At 40.5% G+C, this 16,322-nt stretch overlaps 1 protein-coding gene across 1 annotated transcript in view; it reads right to left on the bottom strand.

Annotated features, from left to right (window-relative positions):
* LOC308241383 (putative coiled-coil domain-containing protein 144C) overlaps positions 1 to 16,322 on the bottom strand; it is a gene marked incomplete at both ends in the record, with an annotated part of 105,738 nt that overhangs the window by 48,493 nt on the left and 40,923 nt on the right. Inside the window, 6 exons of the mRNA XM_080654790.1 lie at positions 3,331 to 3,488; positions 3,580 to 3,747; positions 3,842 to 4,018; positions 4,111 to 4,287; positions 4,382 to 4,555; positions 9,491 to 10,600. Of these exons, the coding sequence (XP_080510916.1) occupies positions 3,331 to 3,488; positions 3,580 to 3,747; positions 3,842 to 4,018; positions 4,111 to 4,287; positions 4,382 to 4,555; positions 9,491 to 10,600 (1,964 nt within the window). The remainder of the gene's footprint in view (positions 1 to 3,330; positions 3,489 to 3,579; positions 3,748 to 3,841; positions 4,019 to 4,110; positions 4,288 to 4,381; positions 4,556 to 9,490; positions 10,601 to 16,322) is intronic.

Genomic DNA, 16,322 nt, shown 5'->3' with positions numbered 1-16,322 from the left:
ACACCAAGTTTTCAGCTGAGCAATTGGAAGAGCTGTCATTCACTCAAACAAGAAAGACCACATGAAGGGCAGGTGTGAGAAAGACTATCAATAGTTCAATTTTGGAGACCTTAAGTCTGGAACACCCAATAGCTATTTTTTTTAAAAAAAAGGACAGAAAGTAGGCAATTTGATATATAGATCTGGCATTAAGGAGAAAGATCTGGTCTGGAGATATAAATTTGAAGATCATTAATATATACAAGGTAATAAAAGTCATGAGAAAAACGATCAAGAGCTGAATCCTGGGATGCTTGAATGTGTAAAAGGAGGGAGATGAGGAGAAGCCAAACAGACCAAGGACAGACTAGGAAAGGCAAGGAGGAAACCAGGTGATTTTCTAGATAAAACTCATCCAACTCTAGAATATACTACTCAAATGTACAAAGTACACTGTAATTAGTCATATTAAAATCGTGTAACAGAAAAAAAGGGGGAAACATGCAGGGAATATCCTTACTTTATAAACTGAATTTTTGTAAATTTTGTAATATGAAGTCCCTGTTGAAAAATTAGGTGAGGTGCATACTGAAATGTATTCTCTTTAAAAAAAGAAGGATAAAGGCATGCACTCATGGTACCTTTCAAAAAGAAGATTCACTACATTAGGAGCACCTTGGTTTATCTAGTGTCTATGACAGATTTCAGAGACCCGATGGTTCAGGAAGCCCACAATACTGAGTGTCTGGCCATTTACAGAAAAGGTTTGTCAACCCCTCATCTAGCAGATTAATCCCTGGAGTGCTTTAATAGGTTTTACTCAGTATTCTGAAATCTGTAGATAAGATATGAAACAAATTGCCTTGTGAAATCCCTGGGCTTTCAGATTAATTTGAGGGTCCAATATTTGAACACCCAGGAATTAGGAACAAGCACAGAAAGCTAGTAGCTAGTAATTTAGATGGAAACAAAGTAGAGTGACAATGTAGCATATAACTGAGCAGTTATTAAAAGTATCCTCACAAAATTTGCTTAAGATATGACATTAAACCCAATAATTTAACTACATGTCAATTGTCTAACAATCAATATATTGTAGACCAGAACTACCCTCATTTTTTCAGGTGGCTGCATACTACATTATTTTATGGGTATAATAAAGTATTTCCTTAGAGATAGGTATTTACACTATCTCCAACTTTTTGGTATGCAATCCTAATATATAAAAACCCTGGGCCATAACAACCAGTAATGACTGGAGGGTGACCAACCAGAAGTCATTGCTGGCACTGCCCCCAAGCAAGCAGTAAGGGGCTATCAGGCAGGCAGGCAGAGGAGTTAGGGATGATCAGGTAGGCAGACCAGCGGTTAGGGGTTATCCGGTAGGCAGGCCAGCGGTTAGGGGTTATCAGGTAGGCAGGCCAGCGGTTAGGGGTGATCAAGTAGGCAGACAAGCAGTTAGGGGAGATCAGGTGGGCAGATGGCCCCTCACCAGCTGACCCTGCCCCCAAGCAAGCAGTTAGGGGCAATCAGGCAAGCAGGCAGGCAGAGTGGTTAGGGGTGATCAGGTAGGCAGACAAGTGGTTAGGGGAGATCAGGTAGGTAGGCGAGCAGTTAAGGGGGATCAGGTAGGCAGACAGCCATTAGCAGGCCTGGCCCCGCCCCCCAGCAAAGAAAGAGGGAGGCCCAGGCCAGCCAAGCCATTGCACCCCAGCCTATCACCTGCAGAGGGAGGCCACTGGTGGCAGGGGAGGGGGTGCAGTGCTGCACTGATGGCAAACAGTGGCAGCAGCAGGGGTGGGGCCACCTGCCTGCAGCCCGGGGAAAGAAAGCCCTGATAGGCCCTGATCTCAGGCCAGGCCTAGGGACCCTACCTGAGGGATCCTGGATTGTGAGAGGGTGCAGGCTGGGCTGAGGAACCCCCCCGACTGAGTGCACGAATTTTGATGCACCAGGCCTCTAGTGTTGTAATAAATATCCTTAACATACATATTTGTATTTGTAACATTTATATAACTATCCTTAATGCATATATGTATATTATATGTCTTTACCATCTATGTCATATTATATATATATATATATATATATATATATATATATATATATATATATGTGTGTGTGTGTGTGTGTGTGTGTGTGTGTGTGTGTATATACATATATATATATATATACACACATACACACATTTATTATATATATATATACTAGAGGCCCAGTGCACAGAACTGTGCACCAGTGGGGCCCCTTGGCATGGCCTGTGGGGAAAGGGCTGAAACCAGCAGTCCAATGCTGCCTGCCCTCCTGCCTGCTGCTCCTGCTCATTCCGGCCCCACTGCACCTGCTGAGGGCTCACGTCCGGCAGAGGCTCGCACCACTGCAGAGGTGCTCCCCAGCCATGAGCCCTGCATCTGGCTCCCGACTGGGGAGATTGGATTGGGGCAGGGGGATGCCTGTGATGCGGTCAGCCCTCTTGGTGGGTAGTGGGACGCCCTTGCCAGCACAAGATCCGGATCCGTCCCGCTGGCTGACGTTCGTACTGGTTGGTGAGAGCCATCTGACGGCACTTTTACTAGTATATCTTTTTTCCTTGCCAAGCATCTAGGGAGGGGAAGCGGCTGCAGTGCCTGAGGCTAACTTCCAGGAGGCCGGCAGCGCTGTCAGGATTGTGCTGGTCCTGCAGGTCCATTGGTGCCTGGCCCATTCTCCAGAGACTGGGCCTGCAGGACTACTGAGGAAGTGAGTGGCTGCCGCCAGGCTGGTGGGTTGCCTGGACAGGTTGGTCAGCTGAGCAGCGCTCCCACTGTGGGAGCACACTGACCACCGGGGACCGCTCCTGTCGACCAGTCATTTGGCCATTCAGTCGTTCGTTCGCTTAGGCTTTTGTATATATAGATAATACATATAATGCCCTAGTGCATGTTTTATATACATAATATATAATTAATGTCCTTAGAATGTGTACATGTGAGTTTATACAAGTCATGTTTTCCTGTAGGATCTAGTTCTGGAAGTGAAGCTATTGGGATAAAAGAATGACATGAAATTTTGAAACAAACTCAATTACCCTTCTAAAAAAGATGTGCCAAGTTCATCTCCCAATAGTGCACAAGAATGCCTTTTCCTCCCATGTGCCAATTCTGGTTGTTATTTTTTAAAATAAAATAATTATCATCATTAGTTCCAAAATGGTATCTCATTGTTTGTTGATTTGCATTTTTCTGATTACCAAGCAAGGTTCACTCTCTCTAGTAAAAATATAAAATTAGTTCATCAGGAATGTTAGCTCAAATTGGAATTTGTTTTATAGGAAAAGAATAATCACCTACTGTTAAGTACTGACAGGCTTACCTGTCAGAATCTTCATCCTCCATAATAGAATCCTGCTGCTTATCGGTTTGTTCACTGTTGCTCTGCTGACTCCATCCACCACTGTCACAGTCATCACCATCATCCATGTTTCCTGACACTTCCCTTTTACTGGTTTTCTGCTCCTTTTTTTCTTCAACCTTTGATGACAGATCGATATTAGGATATTGTTATCTCACTCATTAAAAAGACTGTGTTTTCATTCATTCTATCATTTGGCTTTGTTATTACCTTATTCACGAAAATGACGGTGTTTTCATTAATTTCATCACTTGACTGCTGGTTATCAGTGTGTTCACTGTTGCTTTGCTGACTCAGTCCAATGCTGTCACTGTCATCATCAGCACCCTCATACATGTTTCCTGATGCTTCCCTTTTACGCTCCATTTTTTCTTCAACCTTTGATGAGAGATCGATATTAGGGATATTGTTGTTATCTCACTCATTAAAAAGACTGTGTTTTCATTCATTCTATCATTTGGCTTTTTATTACCTTATTTACGAAAATGACGGTGTTTTCATTAATTTCATCGCTTGACTGCTGGTTATCAGTGTGTTCACTGTTGCTTTGCTGACTCAGTCCAACACTGTCACTGTTATCATCAGCACCATCACACATGGTTCCTGATGCTTCCCTTTTACTGGTTTTCTGCTCCTTTTTTTCTTCAACCTTTGATGAGAGATCGATATTAGGGATATTGTTATCTCACTCATTAAAAAGACTGTGTTTTCATTCATTCTATCATTTGGCTTTGTTATTACCTTATTCACGAAAATGACGGTGTTTTCATTAATTTCATCACTTGACTGCTGGTTATCAGTGTGTTCACTGTTGCTTTGCTGACTCAGTCCAATGCTGTCACTGTCATCATCAGCACCCTCACACATGGTTCCTGATGCTTCCCTTTTACTGGTTTTCTGCTCCTTTTTTTCTTCAACCTTTGATGACAGATCGATATTAGGGATATTGTTGTTATCTCACTCATTAAAAAAACTGTGTTTTCATTCATTCTATCATTTGGCTTTTTATTACCTTATTCATAAAAATGACAGTGTTTTCATTAATTTCATCACTTGGCTGCTGGTTATCAGTGTGTTCACTGTTGCTCTGCTGACTCAGTCCAATGCTGTCACTGTCATCAGCACCCTCACACATGGTTCCTGATGCTTCCCTTTTACTGCTTTTCTGCTCCTTTTTTTCCTCAACCTTTGATGAAAGTTTGATATTAGGGATATTGTGATTATGTTATTCATTAAAAAGGCTGTATTTTCATTAATTTTATGAAATTGCTATGACTTGAACCAATAAAAATATTTTGTGTGTTGAAGTTTATCAATAAAGGTCATTGAAATTATCAATTCTACTTCATTTCTGTTTCAGTAAAGAAGACAACTTTTCTAAGATTTCTAATAGGGCTGTCTTAATTTTGTGCTCCTATTCAAATCACACCCACTTTGCTACCTAACATTCCCTTTACCCACCCCCAGCCCATTTATCTAGCAGAGACAGAGAAATAAAAGGACGAAGATGAAAAATGTGTCCTCTTCTGTCTTTCCCTCCTGGGTCTTGCATTACCCACTAGATTTAGAGGATGTGAAGTTGTGCGTCAGTAACAAATAGGAAGCTTTCCTCTTTCTGCACGAAGCTATTCCTTCCCCCCTTGCCTTTTACAATGCTTTTTTCTTTAAGATCTTTGAGGGTATCAAAAAAGTGGTGGCATTGATAAAATATATGAACCACAGTTTACTACAACACTGGAGCAGAATGAAACTAATGAATTGTTGGTTAATGTACAACTCTGGGAAATGAGTAATACAATCACTATAAAATCTTATAGCTAGAGGATATATAAGTAATTATCTACTCACTTTATCCCCATAGTTACTAATAATGGAAATAAAACCAAGGTTAAATGACCTGTCCAAACTTGGTAAGGATGCAATTTCTACCATTTTATGGCAACAAAAGAAAAGATATAATTCTATAATGCTCAATCAGATAAGTAAACAGAAAAATTCATCAAATTAATCAGGTAATTTAAGTATGACTTTTGAAAAGTAATTTAATGCCTTAGTGTAATGAGAGGGCTTATCCACATCCTATATAATAAAGTGATAATAAGCAAACTAACCCTCACGCCCTCACAAGATGGCTGCCTACGACTAGGCCAGCAGGGGGGTTAGTGAGGAACAACCAAATGACTGAACAAGCAGGCTGCATGGGGCAACCAGGCCAGCAAGTGGGTTAGTGAGGGACTACCAAATGACTGAACAGCAGGTTGTGTGGGGCAACCAGGCCAGTGGGGGGACCATAAGGGGCAACCAGGCTGGCTGGGGGGGTCAATTGGGGGTGACCAGGCCAGCAGTGGGGGATCAGTTAGGAGCAACCAGGCTGGCAGAGGGGGGCAGTTGGGAGCAACCAGGCTGACAGGGGGGGGGGCATTTGGGGGTGACTAGGCTGGCGGGGAGGGGCAGTAAGGGGTAACCAGGCCAGTGGGGGGGGGGCTGATAGGAAACAGTAAGCGGCGATCAGGCCTGCAAGCAGAGGCAGGTAGGGGTGACCAGGCAGGCAGGCAGGTGAGCAATTTTTAGGAGCCAACGGTCCAGGATTTTGAGAGGGTGGAGGCTGTGCTGAGAGAACCCTCCCCCGTCCCCGCCCTTGCACGAATTTTGTGTACCATGCCTCTTGTCTTCTTATAAAGGATCATAATATCTCAAGTTTTTTCCATCTTAAAAATCAATGAACCTCAAAACTCAATATTCTCCTATAAAGAAAAATACTGATTTTATTGCAAATAATTTATGTGACCTATATGATACATACATGTCAAAATGATAATTGCCATGCTTTTATTTTTGGAAGGTGTTCTATCTCTTTTTATATTTTTTAATAGTTTCATTACAATTCACATTCAACATTATTTGTATTAGTTTCAGGTGTGTCGCATAGTGGTTAGACAATCAGATACTTTACAAAGTGATCCCCCTGATATTTCAATACCCATCTGATACCATTCATACTTATTACAATACTAGTGGCCTGATGCATGGAATTGTGCACATGGAAAGGAAATTAATTAAAAGAAATATTTTAATATTGCTATTCGCCCTTTCTCTATAATAGAAGTGTCAGAAATTAAAGAAAATTAGTAAGATGTATATGAAAATAATATGTAAATTGATTAACAAATATACAATAACAACATGATATAACAACAACAAAGATATGATATAAAAACAACAAAAACATGATATAAAAACAAAAACATGCTATAAAAAAACATTGATAAAAGCAATGACTGATAAATTGATCAAACTTATTCTAATAGCTCCCTGTATATCACATTAAAAGTAAAAGCACTTTCAGAGTGCTTGACTAATTTCCCTTGTGATGAAGTATTTACAACTTTAACGTCACACGCTCTTCTACCTCGAGAGAAAGCAACATACATATAACTGATCATGTCCGAAAGTGGGTTCAAGTAAGAATATTCCTATTCTGTCTAGAGTTTGTCCTTGTGATTTATTAATAGTCATCACAAACGCCGGCATCACGGGGAACTCTCTTCAAATTAATTTAAATGGGAGGCCAGTGTCAGACAGGGACAATCAATTCTTAGAATCAGAACAACCTCTCCTTTCACAGAACCTGTTAATATTTCAGCTTCGATTATGTTAGGTCGCAATCTTGTGATAATAAATCTAGTACCATTACAAAGACCCCATTTACTATTAAGATTTCTCAGTAGCATGATGATTGCACCAACTTTCAATTTTAATTTATGACATGGCATTACCAAAGGAGTAATACTATTAGGAAATTCAATGGAAAATTTTCCTTTCTGGGATCATCCATTGAATCAATGGAATCATCCCTCAAATAAGTGTGAAAATCTCCATCAAGTATATCCAAAATTTCTTCTTTTAATTTATGAACGTGCTCATTTTTAGGACAAAGAATTGCACACTTATATATATTTTTAATATTATCTATAGATATACTATGTCCAAAGGTAGCTTCAATAATAGATCCGTTAAAAATCATTACACAGGGGATTTCAATAATATCCATTCCTAAATAAAAACTGCTATCAAGTTTGCCATCTCCAAGTTTTACTATCTATTTGCTATAAGCAGAATCCTATGATCTCATATTTGTTTTAAGGGACAACTGTCTGAAACATCCCCAAACACTACAGTACTTTAAACTCGTTTGTACTATGGCTGATGGCATAGCATGTGGCACAACACTGAGACATTGTCGAAAATCCCCTCCAAGGAGAACTTTTTCACCAAATGCAACATTCAAATTCATAATTTCTCTTAGTAATCTATCTATGGCGTTTATAGCATGACTGGATGCCATGGTGCACTCATCAATAATGAGAAGTTGGGCCTTTTTAATGGTTTTAGCAACTTCACTTTTTTTTTTTTTTTTTTTTTTTTTAATATATTTTATTGATTTTTTACAGAGAGGAAGGAAGAAGGATAGATAGTCAGAAACATCGATGAGAGAGAAACATCGATCAGCTGCCTCTTGCACACCTCCTACTGGGGATGTGCCCGCAACCAAGTTACATGCCCTTGACCGGAATCGAACCCGGGACCTTTCAGTCCGCAGGCTGACGCTCTATCCACTGAGCCAAACCGGTTTTGGCGCAACTTCACTTTTTATATCGAATCTAGAAATTGAAGTTTCATTGGCGCCAGCAAGAGCTTTATATGTATCACGCATGCAAGAATCAATGTTTATTTTTAAATTGCCAGTGCGCGTCATATGTACCAGCAGGTCGGTTCGTCGGATGGTTGGACGGATGTATGGTCAGTCACTTAGCCTTTATATATATATAGATGGTTGACTATATTTTCTATGCTGTATTTGACATCCCTGTGACTATTCTGTAACTACCAATTTGTACTTGTTGACCCCTTTACTTTTGACCACTCTACTGACCCCCTTCCCTCTGGCATCCATCAGTCAATCTCTCTGTTATGTATGAATATCTTTTAAATTTCTTAGTTCATTTATTTTGCTCTTTACATTCCACATATAAGTGCAATCAGATGGGACTTATCTTTCTCTGACTTATTTCACTTAGCATAATTCCCTCTAGGCTCATCCATGCTGTCACATATGGTAAGGTTTCGGTTTTTTTATGGCATCATCATACTTTATTAAACAATATAATGTAAAGGTTCAACTCAACAAACACATCTGAGAGTGATGATAAAAATATATATGAAAGTACATATGTTTGTTATTAAAATATCTAAATAATATTCCAGTGATGATGTACAATACAGGTGGGCACTTGAAATATTGGGGCGACTAGGTTGTAAAGTATATTATCTAACCACCATGTTATACATGTGAAACTAATAGAAAATAATATTGAATATAAACTGTAACTAAAAAGTAAAATAAAATAAAAATATCTTAATGTGATCATATTGGAATTCTAAGTTCCAAGGTTTTCAGTAAACCACAGAAGATTTACACAATAGCATAAAAATAGATGAGTTTAGTTAGGATATTTTTTATATCCCTTCTCTCAGTCATAGCTTCCTGCAATTTTATTGTTTCTGGGATGCTATTTATGGGTATTTTTAAAATTGATTTCAGAGAGAGAGGGAGAGAGATAGAGAGAAACATCGATGACAGAGAACAACCGTTCGGCTGTCTCCTGCACTCTTTCTACTACAGATCCAGCCACAACCCAGGCATGTGCCTTGACCCTGAATTCAATTAGGAACCTCTTGGTTCATGGATCAATGCTCAACCACTGAGCTACAGTGGCCAGGCTATGGGATGTAAATTATATTTAAGCCAATTAACTTAAGAAATAAAACAATCCTAGTGTTTATTACAGTTTTTAAACACTTTCCTTTATACTTCAACTGGTTCAGAAGATGACATGGTACATAGCTAAATTAGTTTCCCAATCATAGGGAAGACTGACAGAAAGACTTAAGAACAAACCTGAGAATGTTTTCTTAAAATCCTATTACTTAGTTGACTGAATCTATTTATGTTTATAATTATATATTTAGACAACCTAATTTTACACACAAACTTTTTTTCAGAATGGATAAGAGAATTGATAAAGAGAAAAAATAAGAGTAGCAGCAAATGAAGTTCTACCTCTTTTTGAAGTGGAATTTTCTTTCTTTTCCAAGCCAGGTGCTCTACTTTTACTATGTCTAAGTCATTCTTACGCCTTTGTACATCTTCTTCATTTACATATACTCCAGGGGTTCTGTCACTGTGCTGTGCAGAGGAATGCTCATCTTTTAAGTTAGAGTCCACGCTTTTACAATAATTAGCACTGCAATTATCAGCACATAATGGCTTCTGAAACAAGTCTTGATTTGGCTTTATTTCTGTATAAGTATTTGTAACAGCAGGCATATTGTGGCTTTTTAATTCAATCATGGGTTTTGTTTCATTGCGGCGGACAAGCCACAAATCAAAATGGCTTTTCGGATCACTAGACTGAAGTGTAGGTCTGATGCCTAATTTCCAATTTGTGGTATTTGGATTCATATTTTTTGTCATCTGCATAGCAAACTTGTGGTCTTCTCTCACTTCAGATGTAACTATTGGGTGTCTTACTTTTTTATTTTCTGTATCATTATAAAAACTCTCCTCATTTTTGTTTAAAACATGTTCAGCATCTGGTTTGTGATCATTTTCAGAGTGTAATTCCTTTTCTCTTAAACAAAGATCAGAAGAAGATGATGAGAGAGAGTCTTCTGGGGACCCAGGGTCTGCATGAGATGGAGGAACAATTTTGAGAGTGGGTTCTTCTCTTTCAGGAAATGTTAGTAATGCTGCAGAGACAGACATTCCAAATGCATCTTTCCCCTCACAATCAAGCATTTTACTTGTCAAATTAGAAGGCATTTGTCTTAAGCTTGCTCCTCCTTTAGAGTTACCACTTGGTGGCTCTTCCTCAGGACACTCGGGCATTTTTAATTTTACAGAAAATTCATGTGACTTCTGCTTTGACTCATCTTTGGAAAGTAGTAAGTTATTCCTCTGCTCTAATGTGCCTAGTTTGATGCACATTTCCTCATCCTTTTGCACAGAAGGGTGTCCTGAATATGCAGATGTATCCTCTTTGTCACATGCGCTATTTATTTGTGATTCTTGAGACATTTTTTCTAGATGCGAAGGTGTAAGATGAATTTGTTTGCTTTGATTTTCAGATGTCTTTGCTGTCAGGATACATGTTTTTGAAATAACTTTATCCTTAAGTAATCAAGTGTGAACAAAGAACAATTAGAATATAGTTAAAATTTAACTGTTAGGATTGTTAATCTATGATTAGCTACTCCTAAATCACAGGATTGAAACTAAGAAGTAAAAAAATAACTTGCCTTGGCCTAAAAAAAAAGAAAAATATGAACCAAATTTTGATGCTGTTGGTATTAATTCATCAAATGTTAAATCTATCAAAAATAAACTACTAGCTGAGTTTTAACATTACAAAACTTCCTTCCTCACTTAAAATATTTCACGTCACCATATCTTAAATATTGAGCTCTTGCAGTGTATTTCAGAAATTTTTAAGGGTGCTTTAAGGTGGAGGCAGAAGAGGTGAAAGTTAAGTCACCTCTTCACTGGGCCAAATTGGAATGACAACTAAATTATATAACTACCAACCTGAACACTCGCTGAACATTAGTCTTATAACCAAGGATCTACAGAAGAAGCCTCAGCTACACTGGCAGGAAGGACAGAGATTCCAAAAGGCTGCCACCACCCCCCACCCCCCGGACATTCACTTGTGGTGGTTGAGAATGCAGAGGCATGTCTCAGTGCAATGGTCCCCCTATGGAGCATGTTGTCTCAACCCCATGCTGGGCTCCCAGCCCTGAGAACCAGAGCTGGGAGGAGGAGCCTACATGACATCTGGCTGTCCTTCAGGAAGAGGTGAGAGTCTGCTAGAAACCCAGGAGTCCTCTTAAAGGGCCAACACATGAGTATCATTCCCACCACTCACCCTGAGCCTATGAAGAAAGGGTGGCTCAGAGTGGCCTGGGAGTGATGTGAGGAGACTGCTTTGTGTGGATCTGGGAGAGAGCTGAGGGGAAGGTGCCCTCCCTGTGCTGAGTCCTTCTCCCACAATGCCCACAGATGCCACCACCCCTGGGTCAAGTCCTCCCTTCCTTATGGCATCAGCCTGGAGAACGTACTAGCCCATCATTCTGAATCCTTGTCCCCGACCCTGTGGAGCTACACACGGGAAAGGGGCCAGCTGCCTGCGCCCAGGGTGTACACTTTCATGGAGATCTCTTAAGGAGGTCGGGATGGACTCAGGGGGTGTCAGAAACTGAGTTGTGTGACTTTGGGTTGGTGGCTTTTATTCCCTTGCTGGTCTAACTGAAGCCACCATTCCAGTGCCGAGCCCTCTTTTCACAGAGCCAAATCTTGATACTTGGGGCCTGATGAATTTTGCTGGCCTTACCCTAATGACTCCCTGAGGCCCCACCCAACCACAAAGGTCCACAGGTCTCTAGTGGGTTATAACTGGCATTTGTATACCCTGGGACTTGTGCTCAGGGGCCTCACACGCAGAAATAAAGCTGAGTTTAAATCTGTATCAATCTGGTAAACATGACTCACACCTACCTGATGACTCACTTACCTCATGCAACTAACATACCAACAGGAGCTCTTTCAGTGACTGACCCCAACAGAAAGCTGGTAGGTGGAGGTGGATCTCAGAGTGACATGGGCTTTTTGCTCCGCTGCCCCATGGGCTTGGTGCTGGTGGAAGGAGGCATTGCTGTGCAGCTTGGCCCCTCCCAGGCGCACAGAGGCCCAGCAGAGGCAGTCACAAACTGGATTGCTTTGTTGCTCCACACAGGTAGCCCAGGGGAAATCACAGGCAGAGACTGACATTAATTGCAACAGAATCCCTCCCAAGAGGCTTCAGAACCAACACACCCAGTGTGGGGCTTCAGAGCATGACCCAATTAGCTCTACAAGCAGAACACCCAAACAGAAATCTGGGCAGGCACCACAACGAGCTGGCATGAAATACTTGACATGGGGTCAATCTTTGAATTGCAGCTTGTATAGTCAGCCAGCATGAGGATCAACCCCATCCATGCACAGGCCAAGAACAATGAAAACTCTACCAAAGGAGGGCTCACATAACACAATAACACACACAAGTGACATTCCTGAAGCACGTAGGTCAGGTGATCAGAAAGATTGTACCAATGTGCCTCACTAGACACCTAATACATAAGGCCATTATACCAAGACTGGAAGGCAAAGCAGATCTATCCAATACACAAAAACAAATACCACGTTGCAGCCAAAATGGAGAGATAAACATGCCCCAAATGAAAGAATGGGAGAAATCTCCAGAAAAACACACACACACACACACACACACACAAAAACAAAAAACTAAATGAAATGAAGGCAAGATACAGAGTTTAAGATTATGGTTACAAAGATGCTCAAGGAACATAGTGAGGACTTCAACAAAGAGATAGTAGGTGTAAAAAATGACAAAGAAACCATGTGAGATAACCACTCAGAAATAAAGAATACAATATCTGAAATGAAAAGTACATGAAAAGGAATCAATAGCAGATTAGATGAAGCAGAGAATAGAATCTTTTTTAGAAAAATAAATTTTATTGATTTCAGAGAGGTAGGTATAGGGAGAAAGAGAGATAAAAACATCTTTCATGAGAAAGAATCATTGATCAGTTGTCTCCTGCATGCCCCACACTGGGGATCAAGCCCACAACCTGAGCATATGTCCTGACATGGAATCAAAGCATGACCTCTGGTTTATAGGTCAACACTCAGCCACTGAGCTATGCCAGCTGGGTGAGAATAGAATCTTTGATTTAGTAGACAAGGTAGCAGGAAACACCCAATTAGAGCAGAAACAATTTTTTTTTTTAATAAGGCTAGTTCAAGGGACTTCTGGAACAACACAAAGCATAGCAACATCCACACTATAGGGGTACCAGAAAGGGTAGAGAGAGAGAGCAAAAACTTGAGAACTGATATGAAGAAATAATGACTGAAAACTTCCCTGACTGGGTAAAGAAAAAGGAGACACAAGTGCAGGACACAGAGTACCATATAAGAGGCCCAAAGCAAGACACTGCATAATTAAAATGGCAAAGGCCAAAGACAAAGAGAGGATCTTAAAAGCTAAAAGAGAAAAAGAGATATCTACCTACAAGAGAGGACCCAGAAGTCTATCAGATGCTTTCAAACAGAAACATTTCAAGCTGGTAGGGACTGGTACAAAATATTCAAAGTGATGAAAAAGAAGGACCTACAACCAAAACTATTCTACCCAGCAAAGCTATCATGTAAAATTGAAGAAGAGATAAAGAGCTTTCCACATAACTTAAAGGAGTTCATCTAAAAAGAAAGACAGTATTAGAGGAAATATTAAAGGGACTTCTATATAAAGAAAAAAGCAGGGACATAATTATTATGGGTAGCAATAATTATGAAGAATAAAATGGCAATATATGAGTACTATCAATAATCTCTTAAATTGTGTATGGATTAAATGCTTTAATCAGAAGACAGCGAGTACATGGATGGATAGGGAAACAAGATCCCTACATGTGCTGCCTACAAAAGACCCACCTCAACAAAAGATACACACATACTGAAAGTAAATAAATGGAAAAAAATATTTCCTGAAAATGCAAACAAAAAAAGGCCCTGTCCTGGTAGCTCAGTTGGTTAGAGCATTGTCCCAAGTTTGTAGGTTCAGTCTCTCATCAGGACACATACAAGAAGCAACCAACGAATGCATAAATAAGTGAAACAACAAATCGATGTTTCCCTCTCTGTCTCTCTTTCTGTCTTTCTACTTGCCTCTCACTCTTTCTTTCTTTTGTCTCAATAAGTAAAAAAAAAAAATAAATTAAAAAATTATTCAGGAAAACCAAGGTGGTGGCATAGGTAAATGCCTGTACTTGCTGCCTCCCACAACCACATCAAAATTACAACTAAAATACAGAACAACTATCTTCCAAAACCACTGGAAATCTGGCTGAGTGGAATTACTGCAACTAGAGAAGTAAAGAAGAAAGCACACTGAGACTGGTAGGAGGTGCAGAGGCTCAGAACAGGCTGGTCCAGCACCCGGATGTGTCACTTTTTTAATTGGGAGGGAGATTGCCTCTGCAGAGGCCACCCAGAGGAGCGAGAGTTCCCACCCCCACACCAGATACCGAGCCCAGGGTTCCAGAGCTTGGAAAAGAAGTCACTGTGGGCAGTAAGAACTATGGGTTGTAAAAACCATTGTGGATTGGGGCTGAGTGACACACAGGCTGCTGGAGACTCAGCTGCTCCTCTTAAAAGGCCGGCACCATGAACTGAATTTACAAGCTCTCACTTCTTTTGAGCTCCAGTGCCATGCGAGGCTCTGGGAGACCCAGATACATAGCAGAAGATCTGGACTCTCTGGTATTGGGGCATGAACTCGGGGGCAGCTTTATTCCAGATGCAGGTGCTTGAAGGGGTCATTGTTCCCATGCTGAGACCTCTCCAGTGCAGTGTTGACTGGTAGCCATTTCTGTTTTCTCTGCCCTGGTGATTCCATGAGATATGTCCCACCCAATTTACAACCCCCAAGCTGTTCTCAACAGTTTTTGTATATGAATGTTCTGTCCTATCCCAGGCTAAAAATCCATCAAACAAGCTGCAGCTGGCTCAGGGAGCCCCAAACTTATCAATAAAGCCCAAGAACCAGCACCAGCACCAGGCTGCCTTGTTTCACAGTTGGGCCTCATCTGGGCACTTTCAAACCTGATATAAAGAGGAGGATTCTGCAGATTTCTCTGTGGCTCCTGCTGGATGGCCCCAAGTAGTGGCTGATTTTGCACCTTTCTGGAGACCCAAGAGCCAGTGTACCAGTGGTCAGTGTGAGACCATACAAGATTACAACTCTTCACATCCATAAGCAGCACACTAGAGGATAGACTCAGTGAGCACCAAATCCCTACTGAAGCAAGCCCTACTCCATAAGGGTGTCTCCTGCACAATAGCTCTCCCACTGTAGTTGCAACTGATCCCCACAGCCAATTGGTCTGGAGGTCAATTCCTCCCAAAGACATCAATAGCAATCAAGGCTCAACTACAACAAAACCATGCACACCGCCCACAAAGGGGTGCACCAAGAGTGTCAACCTTGGGTGATTGGGGAGGCTGAGCCACTGAGCCCTATAGGACACCTACTAAACAAGCCCATTCTATCAACTCAAGGAGACTTAGCAGCTACCCAATATAAAGAAACAAACACAGGGAAGCAGCCAAAATGCGGAGACAAAGAAACGTGTCACAAATGAAAGAAATGGAAGAACGTTAACTACTGGATATAGAGTTCAAAACCATGGTTATAAGGTTACTCAAGAATCTTCTAGAAACTTCTGAGGAACTTAGTGAGATTTTCAAGGATCTTAGTGAGAATGTAAAAAAAAAAAAAAAAAAAAAAAAAAAAAGAAAAGGACCAGTCAGAAATTAAGCATACAATGACTGGAATAAAGAATAATATATAGATATCCAACAGCAGACTAGAGGATCGCAAGAATCAAGTCAAAGATTTGAAATAAGAGGAAGCAAAAAACACCCAACCAGAAGAGCAAAAAGAAAAAAAGAATCCAAAAATATGAGGATAGTATAAGGAGCCTGTGGGACAACTTCAAATATACCAACATCTGAATTATGGGAGTACCAGAAGAAGAAAGAGAGCAAGATATTGAAAACCTATTTGAAGAAATAATGATAGAAAACTTCCTTACCTGGTGAAAGAAATACACTTACAAGTCCAGGAAGCACAGAGAACCTTAAACAATAGGAATCCAAAGAGGACCACACCAAGACACAGCAGAATTAAAATGCCAAGGGCAAAAAACAAAGAGAATCTTAAAAGCAGCAAGAGAAAAACAGTTAGCTACCTACAAGGGAGTGCCCA

This window comes from Plecotus auritus, assembly GCF_963455305.1.
Source record: "Plecotus auritus genome assembly, chromosome: 1".
In the NCBI taxonomy this organism is placed as follows: domain Eukaryota; kingdom Metazoa; phylum Chordata; class Mammalia; order Chiroptera; family Vespertilionidae; genus Plecotus; species Plecotus auritus.
Note: the sequence above shows the minus strand (reverse complement) of the source record. Positions and strands in the feature narration are given on the sequence as shown.